Below are 25760 nucleotides of genomic sequence, written 5' to 3'. Positions count from 1 at the left end.
TCCTTCTGCGGGTAGTGGAGGGCCGGCGGGTCCTTCTGCGGGTAGTGGAGGGCCGGCGGGTCCTTCTGGGGCTGGTGGAGGGCCGGCGGGTCCTTCTGGGGCTGGTGGAGGGCCGGCGGGTCCTTCTGGGGCTGGTGGAGGGCCGGCGTGTCCTTCTGGGGCTGGTGGAGGGCCGGCGTGTCCTTCTGGGGCTGGTGGAGGGCCGGCGTGTCCTTCTGCGGCTGGTGGAGGGCCGGCGTGTCCTTCTGCGGCTGTTGGAGGGCCGGCGTGTCCTCCTGCGGCTGTTGGAGGGCCGGCGTGTCCTCCTGCGGCTGTTGGAGGGTCGGCGTGTCCTTCTGCGGCTGGTGGAGGGCCGGCGGGTCCTTCTGGGGCTGGTGGAGGGCCGGCGTGTCCTTCTGCGGCTGTTGGAGGGTCGGCGTGTCCTTCTGCGGCTGGTGGAGGGCCGGCGTGTCCTTCTGCGGCTGGTGGAGGGCCGGCGTGTCCTTCTGCGGCTGTTGGAGGGCCGGCGTGTCCTTCTGCGGCTGTTGGAGGGCCGGCGTGTCCTTCTGCGGCTGTTGGAGGGCCGGCGTGTCCTTCTGCGGCTGTTGGAGGGCCGGCGTGTCCTTCTGCGGCTGTTGGAGGGTCGGCGTGTCCTTCTGCGGCTGGTGGAGGGCCGGCGGGTCCTTCTGGGGCTGGTGGAGGGCCGGCGTGTCCTTCTGCGGCTGTTGGAGGGCCGGCGTGTCCTTCTGCGGCTGCTGGAGGGCCGGCGTGTCCTTCTGCGGCTGCTGGAGGGCCGGCGTGTCCTTCTGCGGCTGCTGGAGGGCCGGCGTGTCCTTCTGCGGCTGCTGGAGGGCCGGCGTGTCCTTCTGCGGCTGCTGGAGGGCCGGCGTGTCCTTCTGCGGCTGCTGGAGGGCCGGCGTGTCCTTCTGCGGCTGCTGGAGGGCCGGCGGGTCCTTCTGCGGCTGCTGGAGGGCCGGCGGGTCCTTCTGCGGCTGCTGGAGGGCCGGCGGGTCCTTCTGCGGCTGCTGGAGGGCCGGCGGGTCCTTCTGCGGCTGCTGGAGGGCCGGCGGGTCCTTCTGCGGCTGCTGGAGGGCCGGCGGGTCCTTCGGCGGCTGCTGGAGGGCCGGCGGGTCCTTCGGCGGCTGCTGGAGGGCCGGCGGGTCCTTCGGCGGCTGCTGGAGGGCCGGAAGGTTCCCAGTGATGTCTATGGTATAGGAAACCGGAAGCAGCAAACATTTTCATCACTTCCAGTTTCCCAGATGTACACTGCGCCATTTTTAAATCTTGAAAGCATTTGATCACACCGAACTTGGTGTGATCAGATGCTTTTTAAGGACAGGAGACACGTGGTCTAAAAGACCCCAGATCTCTCCATAAAGACATTCACATCGTGATGACATCATATGTCCCTAGCTTCACCCTACATGTTTCGTCACACAGTGACATCATCAGGGTCAGCTTTGTTCCCTTTTATTATTTATATGTCTATGGGAAACAATCAACTGTTATTGGTGGAGTGGAGTATTTTCTCAGCTTGTGAGGATGCTCAAAGTGGCCAGGTACATAGCGGATCGAGGTGGGTGGATGTGGTGACTTTCAAAATAAGCACCATTTGACTGCTCAGTCACATGGGGGTCAATACCTGCTGGTAAGGGACTTTGTGTGTTGATGGTGGAAGCAGCTGTTTTGACATTGCATCTTCAACACCTCAGACACACCCAAAAGACACAATGTCAATATGAAGATGTTATGTCAAAACAGCTGCTTCCACCATCAACACACAAAGTCTCTTACCAGCATGTATTGACCCCCACGTGACGCTTATTTTGAAAGTCACCACATCCATCCACCTTGATCCGCTATGTACTGGACACTCTGAGCACCCCCACAAGCTGAGAAAATACTCCACTCCACCAATAACAGTTGATTGTTTTCCATAGACATATGAATCATAAAAGGGAACAAAGCTGCCCCTGATGATGTCACGGTGTGACAAAACATGTAGGGAGGCGCTAGGGACATATGAAGCCATCACGATGTAAACGTCTTCACACTGACGTCTTCAGGGCACGTCTGAAGTAGGCTGTACAAGGCCCCGTGAGTGAGCCCAGCCTGCTGACTTGCTCTACAGGGGCGGCATGTAAATCACAGACTGCACTGCCAGAGGAGGAAGTTGTCGGCAAGTTGCATTGAAGAGAGGTGTGACAGACCTAGCTGGGACCGAGGCTCTTGGAGGGGACCGAATGCGAGCCTCTTGCCTTGTGATTATGGGCCCTGGCATTTGGGGGAACGGTGCTCTTTGTGAGCTGTATGCCTGGGGACCCCTGAGGTGGTGTTACTTGGATTCAGATCCATGCCCCCCCCCCCCCCCCCAAGACACACAGACTCTGGATATGTATTTGCCATATTAGCAATAGACTTAATCACACTGTTGGGACACAAACTGTTAGATGCTAATGTCATCAACTCCAGTCACCTGTCTGTAATGTAAATGAGACTAGTCTGGCTTGACACAGATTCGAAAGAGTATTTCACCTATTGTTGTTTTGTTGTTTGTGCTAATTAACCTGCAATTGAATTGTTAGCGAGCTAGGAGCCGAAAAGTCTTATCCCTCAGTCAACTAGTCTGAGTGTTGATTTAGATAATTAGCTCATGCTAATTAGGTTAGGTTTTAGTCTTCTACTGTATTATAAATACTTGGCATTTTGGTTCTAATAAATGAGTCCATGTTAGCACTAAGCAAGTCTCGTCTTGTTTTGTGCTTGTGAGCGGTTGGAATATCTGATATCTATATTCAGACTTAGGAAGCGGTATATGACCGAAGCACTCAATCTGAGTGTGGGATCGGTTCCGTCACAAGAGGTAAGTAGAACTCTGCAATATTTGACTTCTGTATGGGTGGCGGACTCGGCGAGAAAACAGTTTGGAGGAGCGGTGGATAGTACAAATAAGGAAGTTATGCAATTACAACATAACACATCATAAATGAATGAGATAAGTGAACAAAGTGTGCTAAAACCATAAAACAATAAAAAAAAAGTACATATTGCATAGTTACAAAGTTAATTGGGTTGAAGAAAGATGATGATCATCACGTTCAGCTTCTCACAAACCTCAGCAGTTTTTCCCCAGAAGAGAGCAAATCAAAATTTCTCTTGCAGTGGGGGTAGGGGGCAACCATGGCCAATTATTTCTTCCTGACTCCTTCAAGTTCAACACACATGCTGCCTGCCTTTGGACATTCCCCAAATCCCCAAACAGTGCATAAAACCGACTCCCTATATTCAGGATTTTTGTATCATAGGATGGCGTGCTAAAACAAATAGGGTTTTCTCTCCTTTTTATGTATCCCAAAAATTGTGTTTGCTTCTGTGGTTGCCACTTGGCATCGAGAACTGATGTGTAGCTCACCTGTGCGTCTCTCTTAACTTTAGGCCGGAACCGTCGTCTGGATCGGGATCTTGTTATACACCGACCCTGCCGGCCTGCGTACATACCTAACGACGGTGCAGGTGACCGAGCAGAGCCCGCTGGGTGGAGCTGTGGTACCTCCCCTTCCCGTGCCTGTCCTGCCCGCCTCCGACCCCCAGAACACGCTGTCTATCTTCCCTACTGGCTCTTCCCAGCTCTTGGAGAACCAGTCGCAGAGGGACCACCAGGAGAGGTTGGAGTCCCTCCGGGGAGGGTTAGATGGGAACCCCGGAGGGTGGGGAGGCGAGAGCAGGCCTAAAGACCAGAGCAAAAGCAGACCTGAGATGAAGGAGGACCAAGCCCACATGGAGGTGACCTGGGGCCTCGAAGACGAGGAAACGTGGAGAAAACTGTCCTTTAGACACTGGCCAACGCTCTTCAGCTACTATAACTTCACCCTGGCCAAGAAGTGAGTGCGCCCTAATTATCTGACTGCAACACCACTGCATATTGTGGTGTCTAAAAACAATTGGCCAAAAAAATAATCTACTTTGTTATAATGCAACAGTGTATATATATGTGTGTGTGTGTGTCTATATATATATATATATATATATATATATATATATATCTCCAAAATTCAGTATCTTAGAATATTGGGAAAATGTTGAATGTTGTAGACTCGTTGTATCACACTCTAATCAGCTAATTAACTCCAAACACCTGTAAAGGTTTCCTGAGCCTCTAAATCAGCCTTTCTCAACCTTTTTAACCCTGGAGGAACCCCAAAAATTATTTTCAGGTCTCGAGGAACCCTTACTAAAACCAATTTATCAGGGGTCAATAGGAACAACGCCCCTTATACTGGTGGCCAATAGGAAGAATGTTCCCCTTAAAGTGGTGCTCAGAATGCCACCCTTAATCACTTCCCGACCGACGCACACCGCTGTACGTCGGCAGAACGGCACGGGCAGGCATATTGGCGTACAGGTACGTCCAATCTTAAATGCCGCCCTGCCATGCCGGTCGGGACCCCCCGTGAGTCCGGTCGCGGGTCCCGCGGACTCGATCGCCGCAGGCATACCCGCGATCGTCTCACACGGCGGCTGAACTGGGAGATGCCGTTGTAAACGGCATCTCCCCGCTCTGCCTAGCAACAAGTGACGCTGATCTCTGCTCCATGTGATTGGAGCAGAGATCAGTGTTCACTAAAAGAAAGCCCAGCCCCCAACAGTTAGTAACACACCCCTAGGAACACTTAACCCCTACACGGCCACCCACTGGTTAACCCCTTCACTGCCAGTGTCATTTACACAGGAATCACTGAATTTATATAGCACTGATTGCTGTATAAATGACAATGGTCCCAAAAATGTCCGATGTGTCCGCCATAATGTTGCAGTCACAATAAAAATCGCTGATCGCCGCCATTAGTAGTAAAAAAAAAAAATTATTAATAAAAATGTCATAAAACGATCCCCTATTTTGTAAACGCTATAACTTTTGCGCAAACCAATCAATAATCACTTATTGCGATTTTTTTTTTTAACCAAAAATATGTAGAAGAATACGTATCGGCCTAAACTGAGGGGAAAAAAAAGTTCATATATATATTTGGGGGATATTTATTATAACAAAAGGTAAAAAATAATGCGTTTTTTTTTCTCAAAATTGTCGCTCTATTTTTGTTTATAGCGCAAAAAATAAAAACCGCAGGGGTGATCAAATACCACCAAAAGAAATCTCTATTTGTGGGAAAAAAAGGACGTCAATTTTGTTTGGGAGCCACGTCGCACGACCGCGCAATTGTCAGTTAAAGCGACGCAGTGCCGAATCGCAAAAAGTGGTCTGGTCTTTGGCCAGCAAAATGGTCCGGGACTGAAGTGGTTAAAGACAGTTAAAAAGATATTTGGTGTCATGCTGCTGACTTTGCTAAGTGATGCTGAACCTCGAACTCTGTAAGCATCATCAAAAAGGGGGTTCATCAGCCACAGGTCAAGGAACCCCTAGCAACTTCTGGAGGAACCCCAGGGTTCCACGGAACCCTGGTTGAAAATGGCTGCTCTAAATGGTCTCTCAGTCTGGGTCAGTAGGTTACACAATCATGGGGAAGACGGCTGACTTGAGAGTTGTCCAGAAAAGAAAACAGTCTTTGACACCCTCCACAAGGAGGGTAAATCACAAAAGGGCATTGCTAAAAGAAGCTGGCTGTTCACAGAGTGCTGTATCCAAGCATATTAATGGAAAGTTGAGTGTAAGGACAAAGTGTGGTAGAAAAAGGTGCACAAGCAACAGGGAAAACAGCAGCCTTGAGAGGATTGTGACGCAAAGGCCATTCAAGAATTTGAGGGAGATACACAAGGAGTGGACTACGGCTGGTGTCGGTGCTTCAAGAGCCACCACACACAGACAAGCATGTCAAGCCCCTCCTGAACCAGAGACACCGTCAGAAGCGCCTTACCTGGGTTAAGGAGAAAAAGGACTGGACTGTTGCTCAGTGCTCCAAAGTCCTCTTTTCGGATGAAAGTAAATTTTACATTTCATTTGGAAAATTGTGGTCCCGGAGTCTGGAGGAGGAGCAGAGAGGTACAGAATCCAAGTTGCGTGAGGTCCAGTGTGAAGTTTCCACAATCGGTGATGATTTGGGGAGCCGTGTCATTTGCTGGTGTTGGTCCAGTGTGTTTTATCAAGTCCAAAGTCAGCGCAGCCCTCTGGCAGGAACTTTTAGGAGCACTTCAGGCTTCCCTCCGCTGACCAGCTTTATGGAGATGCTGATTTCATTTTCTAGCAGGACTTGGCACCCGCCCACACCGCCAAAACTACCAATACCGGGTCACATGATCATGGGATCACTGTGCTTGATTGGCCAGCAAACTAGCCTGACCTAAACCCCACAGAGAATCTGTGGGTTATTGTCAAGAGGAAGATGAGAGACACCAGACCCAACAATGTAGAGGAGATGAAGGCCACCATCAAAGCAACCTGGGCTTCCATAACACCTCAGCAGTGCCACAGGCCGATCGCCTCCATGCCACGCCTCAGTGATGCCACAATTTATGCAAAAGGAGCCCCGGCCAAGTGTTGAGTGCATCCTATACTGTACAGGGCCAGACTTTTCACTAAGCCAACATTTCTCTATTAAAGGAGAAGTCCAGCCAAAACTTGTTTGGCTGTACTTCTCCTCTGGATCACATGAGTGCAGTTAGTTTTGCACTCCTGTTACCCGTTTTCAGCAGACAGCGCGCTGAGTCCGCTCTCTGCTGACGTTGCGGATGTCAGTCCAGGCACCGAGTCGTCATTGCGACTAAATCTAGATCCGCCAGGGGCCTGGACTGATACCCAGCCGCCTCTCAGCAAGCCGCTGAGAGCCTGAGCTGGCCGCCTCCACCCCCCTCCCTGGCCCAGCTCTAATGAGCGAGGAGGGAGAAGATCAGAAAGCTGTGACTGACAGTGTACTCACGGAGCTCTGAAAACCGAGCGATCGGCAGTGTTCGATCGCTTGGTTTTATGTAATATTGTCATTTTCGGAGGTACTGAATTTTGGGTTGTCACTCGCTTTAGGCCATAATCATTAGAAGAAAGAAATGCTTGAAATATATCACTTTGTGTGTAACGCGTCTACATAAAATATGAGTTTCACCTATTGAACTGAATTACAGAAATAAACTAACTTTTTTTTAACCACTTCAGCCCCGGAAGGATTTACCCCCCTTCCTGACCAGACCACTTTTTGCGATTTGGCGCTGCGTCGCTTTAACTGACAATTGCGCGGTCGTGCGGCGAGGCTCCCCCGCAAATAGAGCTTTCTTTTGGTGGTATTTGATCACCTCTGCGGTTTCTATTTTTTGCGCTATAAACAAAAGCATAGCAACAATTTTGAAAAAAATGCATTATTTGTTTAATTTTGCTATAATAAATATCCCCCCAAAAATATATAAAATATATTTTTTCCCTCAGTTTAGGCCGATACATATTCTACATATTTTTGGTAAAAAAAAAAACAGAAAAACGCAATAAGCGCTTATTGATTGGTTTGCGCAAAAGTTATAGCGTCTACAAAATAGGGGATAGTTTTATGGCATTTTTATTAATTTTTTGTAATAGTAATGGCGGCTATCGGCGATTTTTTTTTTTTTTTTTTTTTTTTTTTTTTTTCGTGACTGTGACATTATGGCGGGCACATCGGACAACTTTGACACGTTTTTAGAACCATTGGCATTAATACAGCGATCACTGCTATAAAATTGCATTGATTACTGTAAAAATGTCACTGGCCGTGAAGGGGTTAAGTGTGTCCTAGGGAGTGATTCTGTCTGGGGGATGGGCTAGCGGTGACACGACACTGATTGCTGCTCCCGGTGACAGGGAGTAGACGATCGGTGTCCTGTCACTAGGCAGAACGGGGAGGTGCTGTTTACATTGGCATCTCTCTGTTCAGCTCCATGACACGATCGCGGGCATCCCCGCGGCGATCGAGTCCGCAGGTCCCTCGGGCACAGTCACAGAGCTCGTGGCAGGCGCGCACGGCGGGAAATTCAAAGTAACGTACGGGTATGTTACTTTGCCTAGCCGTGCCATAATATAATTATTATTTATTATTATTATTTATAATAATCTATTTAGAACTTTTTTCTCTTTTCCTTAACAATAAAAAGTTGATTTTGGTCTTTTTATGAACAGACTCCCAACTGCTTGTTTGTGTTGCAGGTATATCAGCATATTACCAATGATCCCCATCACCTTGTACCTGTCTCCAGAAGAGGTGTCGGAGGCTCGGCACCCCCACGAGGCTCAGCATTCTCACATCTTTCTACCCCATCGGGACGGACGTTCAGAGGACGAGAAGCCGGCTGCCCCGCCATCCAAGTCTCATGGCCCTGTGGACATCACCTTGTACCAGTAAGCATATATCAGTGTATTTATTTCCATATTGAGCCAGGTTCTCTCCTCCCCTCTATCTGATTCCTTCTTTATGCCCTGTTTCCCATCCCCCCCCCCCCCCCCGCTCTGCTTCTATTCTCCTGATTTGTCACACAATCTTCCCATGATGCTTTGCAGAGTGGCCGCCCTGGGTCTGGCATCCGGCATTCTCCTCGTCCTGCTGCTCTTCTGTCTGTACCGACTGCTGTGCCCCAAAAACTACGGGCAGAACGGTTTATCCCAGCGCCGGCGGAAGAAGGGGGACATGCCGTGTGACTACTACGATTACACCCCGCCAGAGACTGAAATCGTGCCGCTGGTCCTGAGGGGTCATCTCATGGTGGGTAATAATGCAGTGCGATATTGTCTATAGTGGTGTGGACCATCCCCCCCCCCCCAAATCCACATTCTTTCTGATTACAGAATGCTGTCTGTGTTTTGCAGGACATCGAATGCCTCGCCAGCGACGGAATGCTGCTAGTGAGCTGCTGTTTAGCCGGACAGATTCGTGTTTGGGACGCTCAGACTGGAGACTGTCTCACGGTTATTCCTAAACAAGGGTAAGATGGACACATTGGAATGCATTTATGAGGATCTGAGTGCGGTTCTCCACCTGATATCAGGCCCGGATCTCTCCTGTCTAATGGGGGGGGGGGGGGGGGCTAGAGGATGTGAGGTCAGCAGTTTGTAGGACAATGTGCAGTGGGCTATCAGAGCAGAGGACAGTGTGCAAGGAGGTAAATAGGGCAATGTACAAGAGGTCATGAGGGCAGTGTACAAGAGGTCATGAGGACCGTGTACAAGAGGTCATGAGGACAGTGTACAAGAGGTCACTAGGGCAGTGTACAAGAGGTCACTAGGCCAGTGTACAAGAGGTCACTAGGGCAGTGTACAAGAGTCATTATGGCAGCGTACAAGAGTTCACTATGGCAGCGTACAAGAGTTCACTAGGGCGGCGTACAAGAGTTCACGAGGGCGGCGTACAAGAGTTCACGAGGGCGGCGTACAAGAGTTCACGAGGGCGGCGTACAAGAGTCACTATGGCAGCGTACAAGAGTCACTATGGCGGCGTACAAGAGTTCACGAGGGCAGTGTACAAGAGTTCACGAGGGCGGTGTGCAAGAGTTCACGAGGGCGGTGTACAAGAGTTCACGAGGGCGGTGTACAAGAGTTCACGAGGGCAGCGTACAAGAGTTCACGAGGGCAGCGTACAAGAGTTCACGAGGGCAGCGTACAAGAGTTCACGAGGGCAGCGTACAAGAGTTCACTGGGGCAGCGTACAAGAGTTCACTGGGGCAGCGTACAAGAGTTCACTGGGGCAGCGTACAAGAGTTCACGAGGGCAGCGTACAAGAGTTCACGAGGGCAGCGTACAAGAGTTCACTGGGGCAGCGTACAAGAGTTCACTGGGGCAGCGTACAAGAGTTCACTGGGGCAGCGTACAAGAGTTCACGAGGGCAGCGTACAAGAGTTCACGAGGGCAGCGTACAAGAGTTCACTGGGGCAGCGTACAAGAGTTCACGAGGGCAGCGTACAAGAGTTCACGAGGGCAGCGTACAAGAGTTCACGAGGGCAGCGTACAAGAGTTCACGAGGGCAGCGTACAAGAGTTCACGAGGGCAGCGTACAAGAGTTCACGAGGGCAGCGTACAAGAGTTCACGAGGGCAGCGTACAAGAGTTCACGAGGGCAGCGTACAAGAGTTCACTGGGGCAGCGTACAAGAGTTCACGAGGGCAGCGTACAAGAGTTCACGAGGGCAGCGTACAAGAGTTCACGAGGGCAGCGTACAAGAGTTCACGAGGGCAGCGTACAAGAGTTCATTAGGGCATTGTACAAGAGTTCACTAGGGCAGCGTACAAGAGTTCATTAGGGCAGCGTACAAGAGGTCACTGGGGCAGCGTACAAGAGGTCAGCAGACCAGAGGACAAGGATCAACAGAGCATATGAAAGGGGTCAGCAGGGTGGAGAAAAGGGGTTATCGGGTCAGCAGAGAAGGGTCACTGCTGGCAGAGCACTCAGCGGATCTCCTCCTCCCATCCCCACCCTGCACACAGCCTGGACACTCAGAGCTCCTCCACCTCACACAGCACATAGAGAGAGGATCAGATTCCCTTACAGACACAGCCTCCATCTGCACATTGCCTGCTGCAGCTGCCATTCCGGTTCAGAATTTCACAGGTCAGAACTGTAACAACAATGCCGGCTACACATCGGTGCAGATTGAGGTGGTGTCTGTAAGGAAATCTGATCTTGGCTATGAGCTGTGAGGGGAGGAGGAGATCTGTTGCGTGCCCTCAATTCATGTCTCAGCATGAATCCCTCCCCCCTCAAAAAAAAGAAAAAGAAAATAAAGCACCGATCAGCATGTTCACCCCTTAAGCATACATTTCCTTATGCAAGCCAAAATTCTCTCCCAACAATGCAATAATCCCCCCCCCAGCACAAATCTTTGCCACTAAAGGAATGCATGGAACATCTGTGCATCCCCATGTGGGGAAAACGGCTCTTACATTGTATGTATGCTGTAGTATGCCTGTTTGGAACAAGAACTAACAGCCCTCTGTACAGTGGAAGGAATGTCCATATTGTGCGGTGGTATTTTGTTACATTATATGATCAGACCCTTGACTTCCTGTATTGATGATCTATCATTATATTGATTGTGTAACAATAGAATTTAGTACCTCTAGATATGCTCTGTTCTAGCAGTGGTCAGCTGTCTCATGTGCCTCTTCATTATCTGTCTCCCTTGTCCAGGCTTCGCAGGGAAAGCAGCGGGATCTTTGAATATCAGGACTCCTGGGACCAGATCTCGGACTGTAAATACAACCTTGAGGACTCGGTGGAAAACGGTTACCTTCTGAAGCGTCACATGACCCCCTCCAAGCCACCTGTCTTCTATGACCAGCCGGACCTGTCCAACCTCATTGATACGAACTTCTCGGAGCAGGTGCAGCAGGAGCCGGACAACGGTCAGCAGCCTGTGCAGGTGAAGCAGGAGGTGGACAATGGCGGTTACGATTTCAGCAGTTTGGTTCAGCGAGCCTATGAGGAACAAAGTGCCTCCAGCATGGCCACGTATCCGCCGGTATTCTCGCCTGCTCCGTACGGGCAGTGCCCGGTGACGTCAGGACGGAGCAGGTCCCCTGGAAGCCGATCAGAGGCAAGCTGCAACTCTTTTAGGAGGAAAAGCTCGGCTGAAGAGCTTACATTCTGTAATGGGACCTCCTCCCCCGTCTCCAGCTGGACTGAAGAGTTTGACAGCGCGGTGTGGAGTCTGGGGCTCCAGGGTAACTTGATTGTTGCTGGCCGGAGTAGTGGAGGTCTGGAGGTAAGAGAAGGGGTCCGGTTCATGTCATGTAATAGTACACAATTTGTGATTGGTTTTGTGCTGCTGGCAATTGCTGATCAATTCACCATATGCATCACTGTGAAAGATAACTGCCTGCTCTCTGTACATCATTTCAATGGCTGCTATCTTTATATATGTGAAACTAAAGGGTCTCTCTACCCAAAACTGATATCACAGCATTAGCTCTCATGGCAGTTTCTTGCCTCTCTAGTGGACATCCTGTGATTGCACAGTGAATGCCCCCCTCCCCCTTCCTGCAGATTTGCATTTAATACCATGTAGCATGCCAGAGGAGCGGAAGCACCCCAAGATAAGCCGGACCAGTCAGAATCCAAGGTGGATGGGAACAGATCCAGGAACTATAGTGGGAGATCTCACCTCCTGGATTTTGCATAAGATGTGATATGAGGAAATTAAGCCCCCCGGTGCCAGAATGTCGGCTTTGCTCCCCTGACTATACTCAGTGATTCTTTGGCCCCTGGCTAGACTGCAGTTCAGGCAATTCAGGTGGTTGGCAACCTTAAAGTGGAAGTCTATGCAAAAACTAAAATCCCTGCATCTATAGCCACCACGGATCTAACACTAACCTATCCCTGTAAAGAATAATTGAGTATACATACCTGGTCCGAGACTGGGGGTATGCTACATGAAAGCCAAAAACTGGGGACATGTTGCTGGAGATGGTCAGAGACTGGGGACATAATACAGGAGATGATCAGACTGGGGACAGGTTACAGGAGATGATCAGACTGGGGACAGGTTACAGGAGATGATCAGACTGGGGACAGGCTACAGGGGATGGTCAGACTGGGGACATAATACAGGAGATGATCAGACTGGGGACAGGTTACAGGAGATGATCAGACTGGGGACATGCTACAGGAGATGGTCAGACTGGGGACATAATACAGGTGATGGTCAGACTGGAGACAGGCTACAGGAGATGGTCAGACTGGGGACATGGTACAGGAGATGGTCAGACTGGGGACAGGCTACAGGAGATGGTCAGACTGGGGACAGGCTACAGGAGATGGTCAGACTGGGGACATGGTACAGGAGATGGTCAGACTGGGGACATGGTACAGGAGATGGTCAGACTGGGGACAGGCTACAGGAGATGGTCAGACTGGGGACATGGTACAGGAGATGGTCAGACTGGGGACAGGCTACAGGAGATGGTCAGACTGGGGACAGGCTACAGGAGATGGTCAGACTGGGGACAGGCTACAGGAGATGGTCAGACTGGGGACAGGCTACAGGAGATGGTCAGACTGGGGACATGGTACAGGAGATGATCAGACTGGGGACAGGCTACAGGAGATGGTCAGATTGGGGACAGGCTACAGGGGATGGTCAGACTGGGGACATAATACAGAAGATGGTCAGACTGGGGACATAATACAGAAATGGTCAGACTTGGGACATGCTACAAGACATGGTCAGACTGTGGGCAGGCTACAGGTGATGGTCAGACTGGGGACAGGCTACAGGAGATGGTCAGATTGGGGACAGGCTACAGGTGATGGTCAGACTGGGGACAGGCTACAAGACATGGTCAGACTGTGGGCAGGCTACAGGTGATGGTCAGACTGGGGACAGGCTACAGGAGATGGTCAGATTGGGGACAGGCTACAGGAGATGATCAGACTGGGGACAGGCTACAGGTGATGGTCAGACTGGGGACATAATACAGGAGATGATCAGACTGGGGACAGGTTACAGGAGATGATCAGACTGGGGACAGGCTACAGGAGATGGTCAGATTGGGGACAGGCTACAGGAGATGGTCAGATTGGGGACAGGCTACAGGAGATGGTCAGATTGGGGACAGGCTACAGGTGATGGTCAGACTGGGGACAGGCTACAGGTGATGGTCAGACTGGGGACATAATACAGAAGATAGTCAGACTGGGGACATGCTACAGGACACGGTCAGACTGGGGACATAATACAGGTGATGGTCAGACTGGGGACATAATACAGGTGATGGTCAGACTGGGGACATAATACAGGTGATGGTCAGACTGGGGACATAATACAGGTGATGGTCAGACTGGGGACATAATACAGGTGATGGTCAGACTGGGGACATAATACAGGTGATGGTCAGACTGGGGACATAATACAGGTGATGGTCAGACTGGGGACATAATACAGGTGATGGTTAGACTGGGGACAGGCTACAGGTGATGGTCAGACTGGGAGCATAATACAGGTGATGGTCAGACTGCGGATATTCTTCAGGAAAAGGTCATAGACCGGCGACAGGCGTCGGGAGCTGTCCAGAGACCGGCGACAGGCGTCGGGAGCTGTCCAGAGACCGGCGACAGGGTTTCTCAACTCCAGTCCTCAGGACCCCCCAACAGGTCATGTTTTCAGGATTTCCCTCAGATTAAACAGCTTTGGTAATTACTAAGGCAGTGAAAATTAATTGTGCAAAATAATGGAAAGGGTGAAAACATGACCTGTTGGACTGGGGTTGAGAAACACTGGACTGTGGACATGCTACAGGTGATGGCCATAGACTGGGGGACATGCTACAGGTGATGGCCATAGACTGGGGGACATGCTACAGGTGATGGCCATAGACTGGGGGACATGCTACAGGTGATGGCCATAGACTGGGTGACATGCTACAGGTGGTGGCAATAGACTGGGGGACATGCTACAGGTGGTGGCAATAGACTGGGGGACATGCTACAGGTGGTGGCAATAGACTGGGGGACATGCTACAGGTGGTGGCCGTAGACTGGGGGACATGCTACAGGTGGTGGCCATAGACTGGGGGACATGCTACAGGTGGTGGCCATAGACTGGGGGACATGCTACAGGTGGTGGCAATAGACTGGGGGACATGCTACAGGTGGTGGCAATAGACTGGGGGACATGCTACAGGTGGTGGCCATAGACTGGGAGACATGCTACAGGTGGTGGCCATAGACTGGGGACATGCTACAGGAGATACTCTTAGACACGGCGACATGCTACTGTAGCTGGTCAGATTGGGGACGTGCTATAGGAGATGATCCTAGGCTAGGAACATACTACAGAAGCTGGTCATAGAAAGGAGTTAATACATTACATGAGACTACTAGAGATCCCGATCTGCTGGGACCCTGAGGGCAACCCAGGAGGTGCAAAGGGCCGCAGGAGTTTAAGCTTCTTTCAGTGTCACATCTACATTTATATCCCCCAGTGAGCAGAGGCATCCTCTACAAACCCCCCCCCAATACTGGTGCAGTGTAATTAATTCCTCCCTATATATATATATATATATATATATATATATATATATATATATATATATATATATATATATATATATATATATACACAGTGGTGTAAAAAAGTGTTTGCCCCCTTCCTCATTTCCTGTTCCTTTGCATGTTTGTCACACTTAAGTGTTTCGGAACATCAAACCAATTTAAACAATAGTCAAGGACAACACAAGTAAATGCAATTTGTAAATGAAGGTGTTTATTATTAAAGGTGAAAAAAAAATCCAAACCATCATGGCTCTGTGTGAAAAAGTGATTGCCCCCTAAACCTAATAACTGGTTGGGCCACCCTTAGCAGCAACAACTGCAACCAAGCGTTTGCAATAACATGCAATGAGGCTTTTACAGCGTCCTGGAGGAATTTTGTTCCACTCATCTTTGCAGAATTGTCCTAATTCAGTTACATTAGAGGGTTTTCGAGCATGAACGGCCTTTTTAAGGTCATACCACAACATCTCAATAGGATTCAGGTCAGGACTTTGGCTAGGCCACTCCAAAGTCTTCATTTTGTTTTTCTTCAGCCATTCGGTGGTGGACTTGCTGGTGTGTTTAGGATCATTGTCCTGCTGCAGAACCCAAGTTGGTTTCAGCTTGAGTACACGAACAGATGGTCGGACATTCTCCTTCAGGATCTCTTGGTAGACAGCAGAATTCATAGTTCCTTTTATCACGGCAAGTCTTCCAGGTCCTGAAGCAGCAAAACAGCCCCAGACCATCACACTACCACCACCATATTTTACTGTTGGTATAATGTTCTTTTTATGAAATGCAGTGTTCCTTCTACGCCAGATATACTTGGACACACACCTTCCAAAGAGTTCCACTTTTGTCTCATCGGTCCACAGAATGTTGTCCCAAAAGTCTTGGGGATCATCAAGATGTGTTGTGGAGAAATTGAGACGAGCTTTGATGTTCTTTTTGCTCAGCAGTGGTTTTCTCCTTGGAACTCTGCCATGCAGGCCATTTTTGCCCAGTCTTTTCCTGATGGTGGAGGCATGAACGCTGACCTTAACTGAGGCAAGTGAGGCCTGCAGTTCCTTGGACGTTGTTGTGGGGTCTTTTGTGACCTCTTGGATGAGTCGTCGCTGCGCTCTTGGGGTAATTTTGGGCGGCCGGCCACTCCTGGGAAGGTTCACCACTGTTCCATGTCTTCGCCATTTGTGGATAATGGCTCTCACTGTGGTTCGCTGGATTCCCAAAGCTTTGGAAATGGCTTTATAACCCTTTCCAGACTGATAGATCTCAATTACTTTCTTTCTCAATTGTTCCTGAATTTCTTTGGGTCTCGGCATGATGTGTAGCTTTTAAGGATCTTCTGGTGGACCTTACTGTGTCAAGCAGCTCCTATTTAAGTGATGCCTTGATTGTGAACAGGTGTGGCAATAATCAGGCCTGGGTGTGGCTAGAGAAATTGAACTCAGGTGTGGACAACCACAGTTATAGTATGTTTTAACAAGGGGGGCAATCACTTTTTCACACAGGGCCATGATGGTTTGGATTTTTTTTCACCTTTAGGCCGGGTTCACACCGCTGCAATGCGGGAACGCCGCGAATCCGCGGCGTTTTCCCGCATCGCATTACTCCCGCCGGCAGTTCACACTGCCCTATGCAGACGGCTGGGAGTGTCAATGTTATGTTAATGACACCCCCAGATCCGTCCGCATATCGCAGTGCGATCTGCCGACTTGCACAGGAATCGGATCGCATGGTGTGAACCCCCATGCGATCCGATTCTGTTGCGGACCAAAAAAAGGGTCCCGTGCGAGTTTGCTGCGGGAGCGCTGCGAATTCAGCCATACTATCTGTATGGCTGAACTTGCATCGCTACGGAGATCGGATGTGATTTGCGGTGCGAATCACATTCGGATCTCCCCCCGCAGCAGTGTGAACCCAGACTTAATAATAAACACCTTCATTTACAAATTGCATTTTGTGTTTACTTGTGTTGTCCTTGACTATTGTTTAAATTGGTTTGATGTTCCGAAACACTTAAGTGTGACAAACATGCAAAGGAACAGGAAATGAGGAAGGGGGCAAACACTTTTTCACACCACTGTGTATATATATATATATATATATATATATATATATATATATATATATAGCACTTGTTGGTATTGCATTATTCTGAACCTGGCTCGTCTAATGTTCTGTCTCTCCCCAGGTCTGGGACGCTATAGAAGGCCGCCTGCGCTGCAGCAACAACGATGGCCAGAGCGGGATAACTGCGCTGGTTTTCTTAAATCACCGGTATGTAGGTGGCCCATCTTTGCAGTACAATGTGTACACACCAAGAATACAAGTTGTTGTCCAACCGGCTGCTGTCTATCGTTCGTTACTACAAAAATACTTGTGACATCGTACGTAACTCAACTCAATTATAGCAGATGATTTGGAGATTTTTTTTCTTAGTGTCTCTCCAAACAAAATGAAAAACCGCATAATGCAAGTTTCCTGAAAAATCTGGCCGTTCATAATGGGCTCCTATTTCTTACTCTTCGTTACTATGAAGAAGTGACCTGGTGGCTGAGCTAAGAGCTAGGCAGAAGAGGCAAGGGGGGGAGCAAAAAGGGCAAGATCTGCAACCTGTGCTTCCGATGGAACAGATAGTTGTAACTTTACGTTTCGGTCAGCTGAATGTCTCCCGTCTCATCTCTCGCACATGGCTCATGTCCGTACATATATGTACTGCTATCAAGGATGCTGCTGGTGGCAAGAGCACACATGATAAAGGCTGCTAGTTGACTGAAACAAGTTCGCTGGTGAAGCTGTTCTATGGATCAAGCATATGAATGAGGAATGCCATGTGCCAGTTTTTATGTTCTTATGGCAAGAGCACCCATGTTCCTCAGCAGAAGAAGCCTAGAGAACAGACCTCTTGGTTCTTCCGGGGTCATCACTCCAGTTCCTCTGGTAGAACTGTTCTTGGGATATGTCTTGGATCTCAAAGTTCTGAATGTCTTCATTTGAGCCTTCTACTTGGAATCCACCAAATATGTCATGGCCTCACTTCATCAGGAAGACTGAGGCTTCTGTGGCCCTTAAGCGGACATGTCCCCATCTTTCCAGCGCTTAAAGTGGTTGTAAACCTTTACAACACACTTTGACCTGCAGGTAAGCCTAGATTAAGGCTTACTTGTAGGTCCAAGAAATATCTCCTAAACCTACAAGGTTTAGGAGATATTTGCCGAAAGACAGGCGTCGCTGTCTATGGCGCATGCACAGTAGACAGCGGTGCGCAGGCGCACTGAGCGCGCCGCGGTCAACGGCGATATGCCGCGAGTGGCGGCTCCCGTGCGCATGCGTGGGAGTGACGTCGTCACGGCTTCGCCGAATGACAGCGGCGGAGCGGCGAGACCCACCGAGAAGATGGACTACAGGGGGCAGCCGTGACTTCGCTGGCTCCTGTGTCAGGTAAGTGACACATAATGGACTACTATGTGATGCGATGCGATGCGATGCATAGTAGTCCATTACGCTTTACCTTTGCAGGGAATGAAAGAGGAAGTAAACTCATCAGGGTTTACTTCCTCTTTAAATGCTTCCAGTGCTTTATACCGGGTACACACTACAAGTTTGTTTTTGTTTTTTTCGCTCAGCAAGTTGAACGAAAAAAAAACTCTCTGCCAGCGCCGGTCGGAGCTGCTGTACTAACTATGCAAAGTTAGTATCGTGATCTCCCTTGCTGAGCTATTGTGCTCTGAAGGGGACAGCACCCCCCACTCCCGCCAGCACATTTCGTTCAGCGCTCTCCGCCATTGGTGGAAAATGCTGATTGGGAGTCGGTTGACTGCTGGTTTTCCAGCATGCTCGTCTTACAGAAGCCGGCCAGACCAACATACACACGGGCCCAATGCCCGATGGTTTTTATTGAAGCGCCTATATGGACTTTACTGTGGGGCTCCCACACTACCAGTTTGTGGCCCTGCCCTTCAGCCTTTTATCTGCATCTTGGGTATTTACCAACAAGCTAGCCCCAGTATTATCCCTGCTGCACTATCCTAGCATCCCGTTGTAGGATAGCTTGTCTCTTTTTGAGGGAACGCTCAGCATTGGCTCTGTTGGACATCATGGCTTTGACCATCCAGTCGTTATTTGCTGGAACAGATCGCGGTTTACAGTATGTATAGTGCTGAACACAATTCAAGGCCAGAGTGTTCCTTCCACGGGCAAAACATCAAACTCTCTAGTCTCGGATCGGAGCTCTGCAATCCAGGAACCAGCCGACTCTGATTTTGCATGAGAGTCTTGGGCCTGAAAGTAGCCTCCTTTTGAGGGAGTCCCATTTTCCCAGTTTCACTCGAGACCTATACAACGCAACATTCTGTCGTTGTGGGACGAGTCACTTCGATCTCCAGACAGACTCATTCGTTTGTCACTAAGGGCTAGGTTGTTCCCGGCTTGGTGGCTCGGGAATCCATCTTTGGAATCGTGGTTGTCCTTTCTTGCATATGGTAGTATTTGGCTTTTCACTTGAACCAGGACATCATTCTTCTGTGTCCAGCTTCCGTTCACCCAAAGTCCCTCCATTTTCTGAAAGTGGTTCAGGCTGTGAGCCTCTCTCAGCTACTGCATTTTTTTCTGCATGCTTTTCATTCCACCATTTCTAGGTAGGTCAGGCGGGCAATCATTCGGGCTTATGGTCTCCAGGATCGGGGTCCACAGTTTCCTGTGAAGACACACTTTACTAAAACTATACGTGCCAGTGGCATTGCTAGGTGGGTGTGGGGGGGTACGGGCCGCACCCAGGTGACACCCCCCAGAGGGGTGACACCCGTGGGTAGCGCCACAGCTAACAACGCCCGCTGCACTGTCCCGCGGCTGTGTCCCTCAGCGTGGAGCGGGAAAAAGCCGCCTCCCCCTCCTCTCTGTTTACATCCACAGAGGAGGAGCCGAGCTCGAGGTACACACACCGCTGTGTGTGTGTGTGTGTGTGTGTGTGTGTGTATGATTGTCTGCTGATCTGAGGTATGTAAGGGGGGGGGGTGTCTGTACTGCTGGGGGTGTCTGCACTGGGCGGATGTCTGTACTGCTAGGGGGTCTGTACTGAGGGGTGTCTGTACTGAGGGGGTCTGCACTGAGGGGGGTGTCTGTAATGCTGGGGGTGTCTGTACTGAGGTGGGGGTGTCTGTACCGATGGGGGGTCTGCACCAAGGTGGGGGTGTCTGTACTGATGGTGGGTCTGCACTGAAGGGGTGCCTGAACTGAGAGGGGAGGTTTATACTGAGGGAGGGGGGTCTATATATTGATGGAGAGTGGTCTGTATTGAGGGAGGAGGATCTATACTGTGGGAGGAGGGTCAGTAGTTAGTGGAGGGGGGTCTGTACTGAGGGGGGACTATAGTTGGTGGGGGGGGGGGGTGACACCAACCCTAGTGACGCCACTGATGAGCGTTTTCTGGGGCTTTTCAGCACCAGGCGTTAACTTGATTTTGCAACGTTGCCAACCGGTCTTCCATTCACACATTCTCAACGTTCTACCAGGTGAACGCTCCACCTCATCTTATGCCAGCTTGGAGCATAAGGTCCTTCAGGCAGCTCTTCGAGCTTCAGGCTATCCTCAGCTCTCCTCGGCCCCTCAATGGATGAGAAGTGAAAGTATTTTTGTACTCTCCGTAAAACCCTCGTCTTGGAGTCCATTGGGGGACACAGGTCTGTGTGTGTGATCATGCTCTCTTGGTACTATTTTCATACAAAACTGAGGCAAGCTGGAAGTCTGAGTGGTTATCTTAAGGGCCGGTTCACACTGCGGCGATGCGAGGCGACACGACTTGCCTCGCCGCGATCTGACAAGTCGCCCCCGTTCTGTACAATGGAACCGTTCTGAGAGGAGCGACTCGAGTCGCTCCGACTCAGAAAAAAGGTTCCTGTACTACTTCTGGGCGACCTCGGGGCGACTTGCATTGACTTCTATACAGAAGTCATTTGCAAATCGCCGCTGAGGTCGCGGCGAGGCAAGTCGGTGTCGCCTCGCATCGCCCGCAGTGTGAACCGGCCCTTAAAGCAGGCCTACAGTTTTTTTTTGTTTGTTTGCCAGTGTCCAATCCTCCTATAGACACAATTGTAACTCGGAAGATTAAAGACTTCCTGTATCCCTCAATGGACTCCAAGAATCTCATTTTATGAAGAGTACAAAAAAAAAAACCTTTGTTGTTCAGGTGATTAATAATGCAAGTAAAATTTGGTTCCCCTGGACTGAGCTGGACAGGAAGTCAAGAGCCTTTACACTAAACTATGCTCTGTCTGTATCTCGCAGGATCGTGGCGGCCCGACTGAACGGCTCTCTGGACTTCTTCTGCCTGGAATCTCATAAATCCACCAGCCAGTTGCAGTTTAGAGGTGAGATCATCTACTGGTCAACCAGGACTTGGTGACCCGTCGGGGACGAGGGGAACCAAAAATCCCACCACTAAAATACAGCACAACCTGCTAAAAACGAAAACCGTTTCCATGTCAACACCTTCCGATAAATGCAGAAAAAGTCACTTAATGCTCATATAGTAATATTGGGCAAGGAAGATGCAAATCATTACCGTGTAGAACCATTTATCCAACTGTCCATCCAGAGCCTCTGGTTTATAGACCGGATACATCCTAAATATAGAACCATTTATCCAACTGTCCATCCAGAGCCTCTGGTTTATAGACCAGAAACATCCTAAATATAGAACCATTTATCCAACTGTCCATCCAGAGCCTCTGGTTTATAGACCGGATACATCCTAAATATAGAGACATTTATCCAACTGTTCCTCCAGAGCCTCTGGTTTATAGACCAGAAACATCCTAAATATAGAACCATTTATCCAACTGTCCATCCAGAGCCTCTGGTTTATAGACCAGAAACATCGTAAATAAATAACCATTTATCCAACTGTCCATCCAGAGCCTCTGGTTTGTAGACCGGATACATTCTAAATATAGAACCATGTATCCAACTGTCCATCCAGAGCCTCTGGTTTATAGACCGGATACATTCTAAATATAGAACCATTTATTCAACTGTCCATCCAGAGCCTCTGGTTTATAGACCGGATACATCCTAAATATAGAACCATTTATCCAACTGTCCATCCAGAGCCTCTGGTTTATTTATCTCGAACTTCCTTCCTTTACAGGGACGCCGAATCGCACCTCAATCCCCAGCTCCCCATTGTACTGTAATGATGACATCATACGGTGTCAGCTGACCCACACAGTGTCCTGTGCCCACCAGAAGCCAATCACAGTGCTGAAAGCTGCGGCTGGCCGATTAGTGACTGGAAGCCAGGATCACACGCTTCGGGTAAGTCCAGTGCTAGCAGTACCTGTGATCTGAGGATGAAAGATTTGGTTGGAGTTGGGCTTCAGTCCCAGCCGGTGAAAGTTGTAACCGCTCTTCCTTTTGTTCTCTAGGTTTACCGTCTGGATGACGCGTGCTGCTTGTTCACACTGCAGGGTCACTCGGGAGGTATTACCGCCATTTACATTGATGAGGTGAGAGTCACCCGATTGGCTGAAAGCTGTGTCTGAAGGCAATAATTGCCATATACCCTCATTTACCGGATTGGCAAAATCATTGCCTGTATCTGGCCTCCCTTTGCCCCATTTCACTGCTACATTTCTCTCTTTTTTATGTTTGTCTCTGTGCAGAAATTTCCTGATTCCAGATTTGGGACCTATACTTGCTGATATCGGGCACATATATCACTCTGCTCAAGTAGAGCGGGGAGAAAAATGGGGCCTGTAGTTAAGCCGAAGTCCCAAATGCCCCACCTGCACCGCTCATATCCACTGGGAGGCCACCGATCACCCAACCTCATTGCCCACAACCACTGGGAGGCCACCAATCACCCATTGCCATCACCCAGGACCACTGGGAGACCACAAAACACCCCCACTACCCAGGACCACTGGGAGACCACAAATCGCCCCCACTACCCAGGACCACTGGGAGACCACAAAACACCCCCACTACCCAGGACCACTGGGAGGTCGCCGATCACCTCACCATCCAGGACCACGGAGAGGCAGCCATTTACCCCACCACCCAGAACTACTGGAAGGCCACCGGTCACCCCACCCCTTAATCCTGCATCACAGGGAGGCCACCAGTCACCCCACTGCCCATGACTACTGGAAGTCCACCAGTCGTCCCACTGCAAAGGGGCCACTGGGAGGCTGCCAGTCACCACACCCCTTAACCCTGCACCACTGGGAGGCCACCAATCACTCCACCATCCGGGACCACTGGGGGCCACTATGCACCCCACTGCCCAGAGCCCCTGGGAGGCCACCAATCACCCCACCATCCGGGACCACTGGGAAGCCACCAATCGCCCCACCATCCGGGGCCACTGGGAGGCCACCAATAACCCCACCATCCGGGACCACTGGGAGGTCACCAATCACCCCACCATCTGGGGCCACTGGGAGGCCACCAATAACCCCACCATCCGGGACCACTGGGAGGCCACCAATCACCCCACCATCCGGGACCACTGGGAAGCCACCAATCGCCCCACCATCCATGAACACTGAGAGGTTGCCAATCACCCCACCATCCGGGATCACTGGGGGCCACTATGCACCCCACCACCCACAATCGCTGGAAGGCCACCAATCACCCCACTGCCCAGAGCCCCTGGGAGGCCACCAATCACTCCACCATCCGGGACCACTGGGAAGCCACCAATCGCCCCACCATCCGGGGCCACTGGGAGGCCACCATCCGGGACCACTGGGAGGTCACCAATCACCCCACCATCTGGGGCCACTGGGAGGCCACCAATAACCCCACCATCCGGGACCACTGGGAGGCCACCAATCACCCCACCATCCGGGACCACTGGGAAGCCACCAATCAACCCACCATCCGGGACCACTGGGAGGCCACCAATCACCCCACCATCCAGGACCACTGGGAAGCCACCAATCGCCCCACCATCCGGGGCCACTGGGAGGCCACCAATTGCCCCACCATTCAGGATCACTGGAAGACAATCAGTCGCCCCACCACCCAGTATCACAGGTGCAGAACAATCTCAGAGTTTCCAGGCTGATCCTAATTGGTGCTTTTAGTTTGCTCTGTGTACTATAAACAATTGTCATTTTTAAAATAATTGGTTCAACTTTTGTTGCATCTCAGTGCAGCCAATCTCACACAGCATCTTTGCAGCCTCTACCCATCTGCATGGCATTTCCTGGGGCGGGTTTCCTGATGGTGACAACAGCGGACCCCTTGTCTATGTAATGTTTGCTAAAATTACCACTTGTAGTCTCCATCAGAAACCTGTGTAACGGTGACAATGCATCTTAAACGAAGAGACCGGCTTCCTTACCAGCCGGAGTTCCGCTTTGTTATTAAGAATCCATCAGTTGATTTCCATTGTGATTCTGTAGATATTAATCCACTTTGTGTCTTCTGCTCTGCCTGCAGACAATGGTTCTGGCCAGCGGGGGGCAGGATGGAGCCATCTGCCTGTGGGACGTCCTGACGGGTAGTCGAGTCAGTCTCATGCACGGTCATCGCGGTGACATCACTTCCCTCATCTGCACGACGTCGTACGTGATCAGCAGCGGCCTAGATGACGTCATCAGCATATGGGACCGCAGCACCGCCATCAAACTGTACTCCATACAGCAGGTAAGCAGACGGGGGATAGTCTAGAGCAGTGGTCACCAACCTACGGTCCAGGAGCCAGATCCCGCCCTTTTCTTGTATCTGACCCTTGGGGTTCTATTTTAATTACTGACAACAATGAAGGGCACAATTCCTCCCAGTGACACCAGAGATGGGGCCCAGTGACACCAGAGATGGGGCCCAGTGACACCAGAGATGGGGCCCAGTGACACCAGAGATGGGGCCCAGTGGCACCAATGATCGGGCCCAATTCCTCCCAATGACACCAACAATGAGGCACATTTCATCCTGCTGATGCCAATGATGGGGGATTATTTACTCCTGCTGACACTAGGACATTTTGTATTCCCGATGGCCCACAGTCTGGCTCCTCTAAAGTCCGAATGCCAGTAAACCGATAAAATTGTATTTGATAACATCCTCTGTAATTGTTATGGTATTAACAAGGTCCTCTCATGCATTCTCTTCTACATGTTTTGCCTCATGGCTTCTTCAGGAAGTATACATTATAGGATACTAACAAAAATACAAAAGTATACAGATAAGGTACAGAACACGAATTTGGAATAGATGCATCAAATGGAGAGAGAGAAAACCCAACCACATATGGACCATCCACTCCACAATCAAATCCACAGCAGAGAAGCGCCACTGGAAAATTATGTGGATCTGTTGTGGAGTGTGGATGGTCCATATGTGGGTGGGTTTTCTATCTCTCCATTAGATACATCTATTTCAAATTAGTGTTCTGTACCTTATTTGTATACTTTTATATTTTTGTAGTATCCTGTATGCATACTTCCTGAAGAAGCCATGCGGCGAAACATGTAGAAGAGAATGGAATTAGAGGAACTTGTTAATACCATCATAACAATGACAGGATGTTATTAAATCTCAATAAAATTTATTACAAATCTATATTAAAATCCATAATGAGTGTTGACAGACGGCACTCTTAACCCTATCAGTAGCATCCATAACGTGCTTTACTGTTGAACTTGTTTACAAGTGTTTGTATTCTACTAAGTCGTACATATTTGCATAGCGAACCTCGCAGTACGTAATCTAGATGTATGACAATGTTCACTACATATTGTTATTTTCTGCAAAACTGCAATAAAAACTATTGGGGGGGGGGGGAAATCCATAATGAGTTTCGCAAAACCGTATTTGAGAACATCCTCTAATTGTTATGGTAT

At 49.9% G+C, this 25760-nt stretch overlaps 1 protein-coding gene across 1 annotated transcript in view; it reads left to right on the top strand.

Moving 5' to 3' along the window:
* Positions 1-25760, top strand: part of SCAP (SREBF chaperone) — a gene marked incomplete at its 5' end in the record, with an annotated part of 42969 nt that overhangs the window by 13294 nt on the left and 3915 nt on the right. The window contains 10 exon segments of the mRNA XM_077493597.1: positions 3415-3860; positions 8099-8290; positions 8450-8651; positions 8756-8871; positions 11068-11641; positions 17105-17190; positions 21196-21278; positions 22058-22224; positions 22335-22415; positions 24358-24564. Of these exon segments, the coding sequence (XP_077349723.1) occupies positions 3415-3860; positions 8099-8290; positions 8450-8651; positions 8756-8871; positions 11068-11641; positions 17105-17190; positions 21196-21278; positions 22058-22224; positions 22335-22415; positions 24358-24564 (2154 nt within the window).

The sequence above is a fragment of the Lithobates pipiens genome, unplaced genomic scaffold (genome assembly GCF_037356315.1).
Source record: "Lithobates pipiens isolate NorthernLeopardFrog02 unplaced genomic scaffold, aLitPip1_a1.2 Scaffold_19, whole genome shotgun sequence".
NCBI classification, from domain to species: Eukaryota; Metazoa; Chordata; class Amphibia; order Anura; family Ranidae; genus Lithobates; species Lithobates pipiens.
Note: the sequence above shows the minus strand (reverse complement) of the source record. Positions and strands in the feature narration are given on the sequence as shown.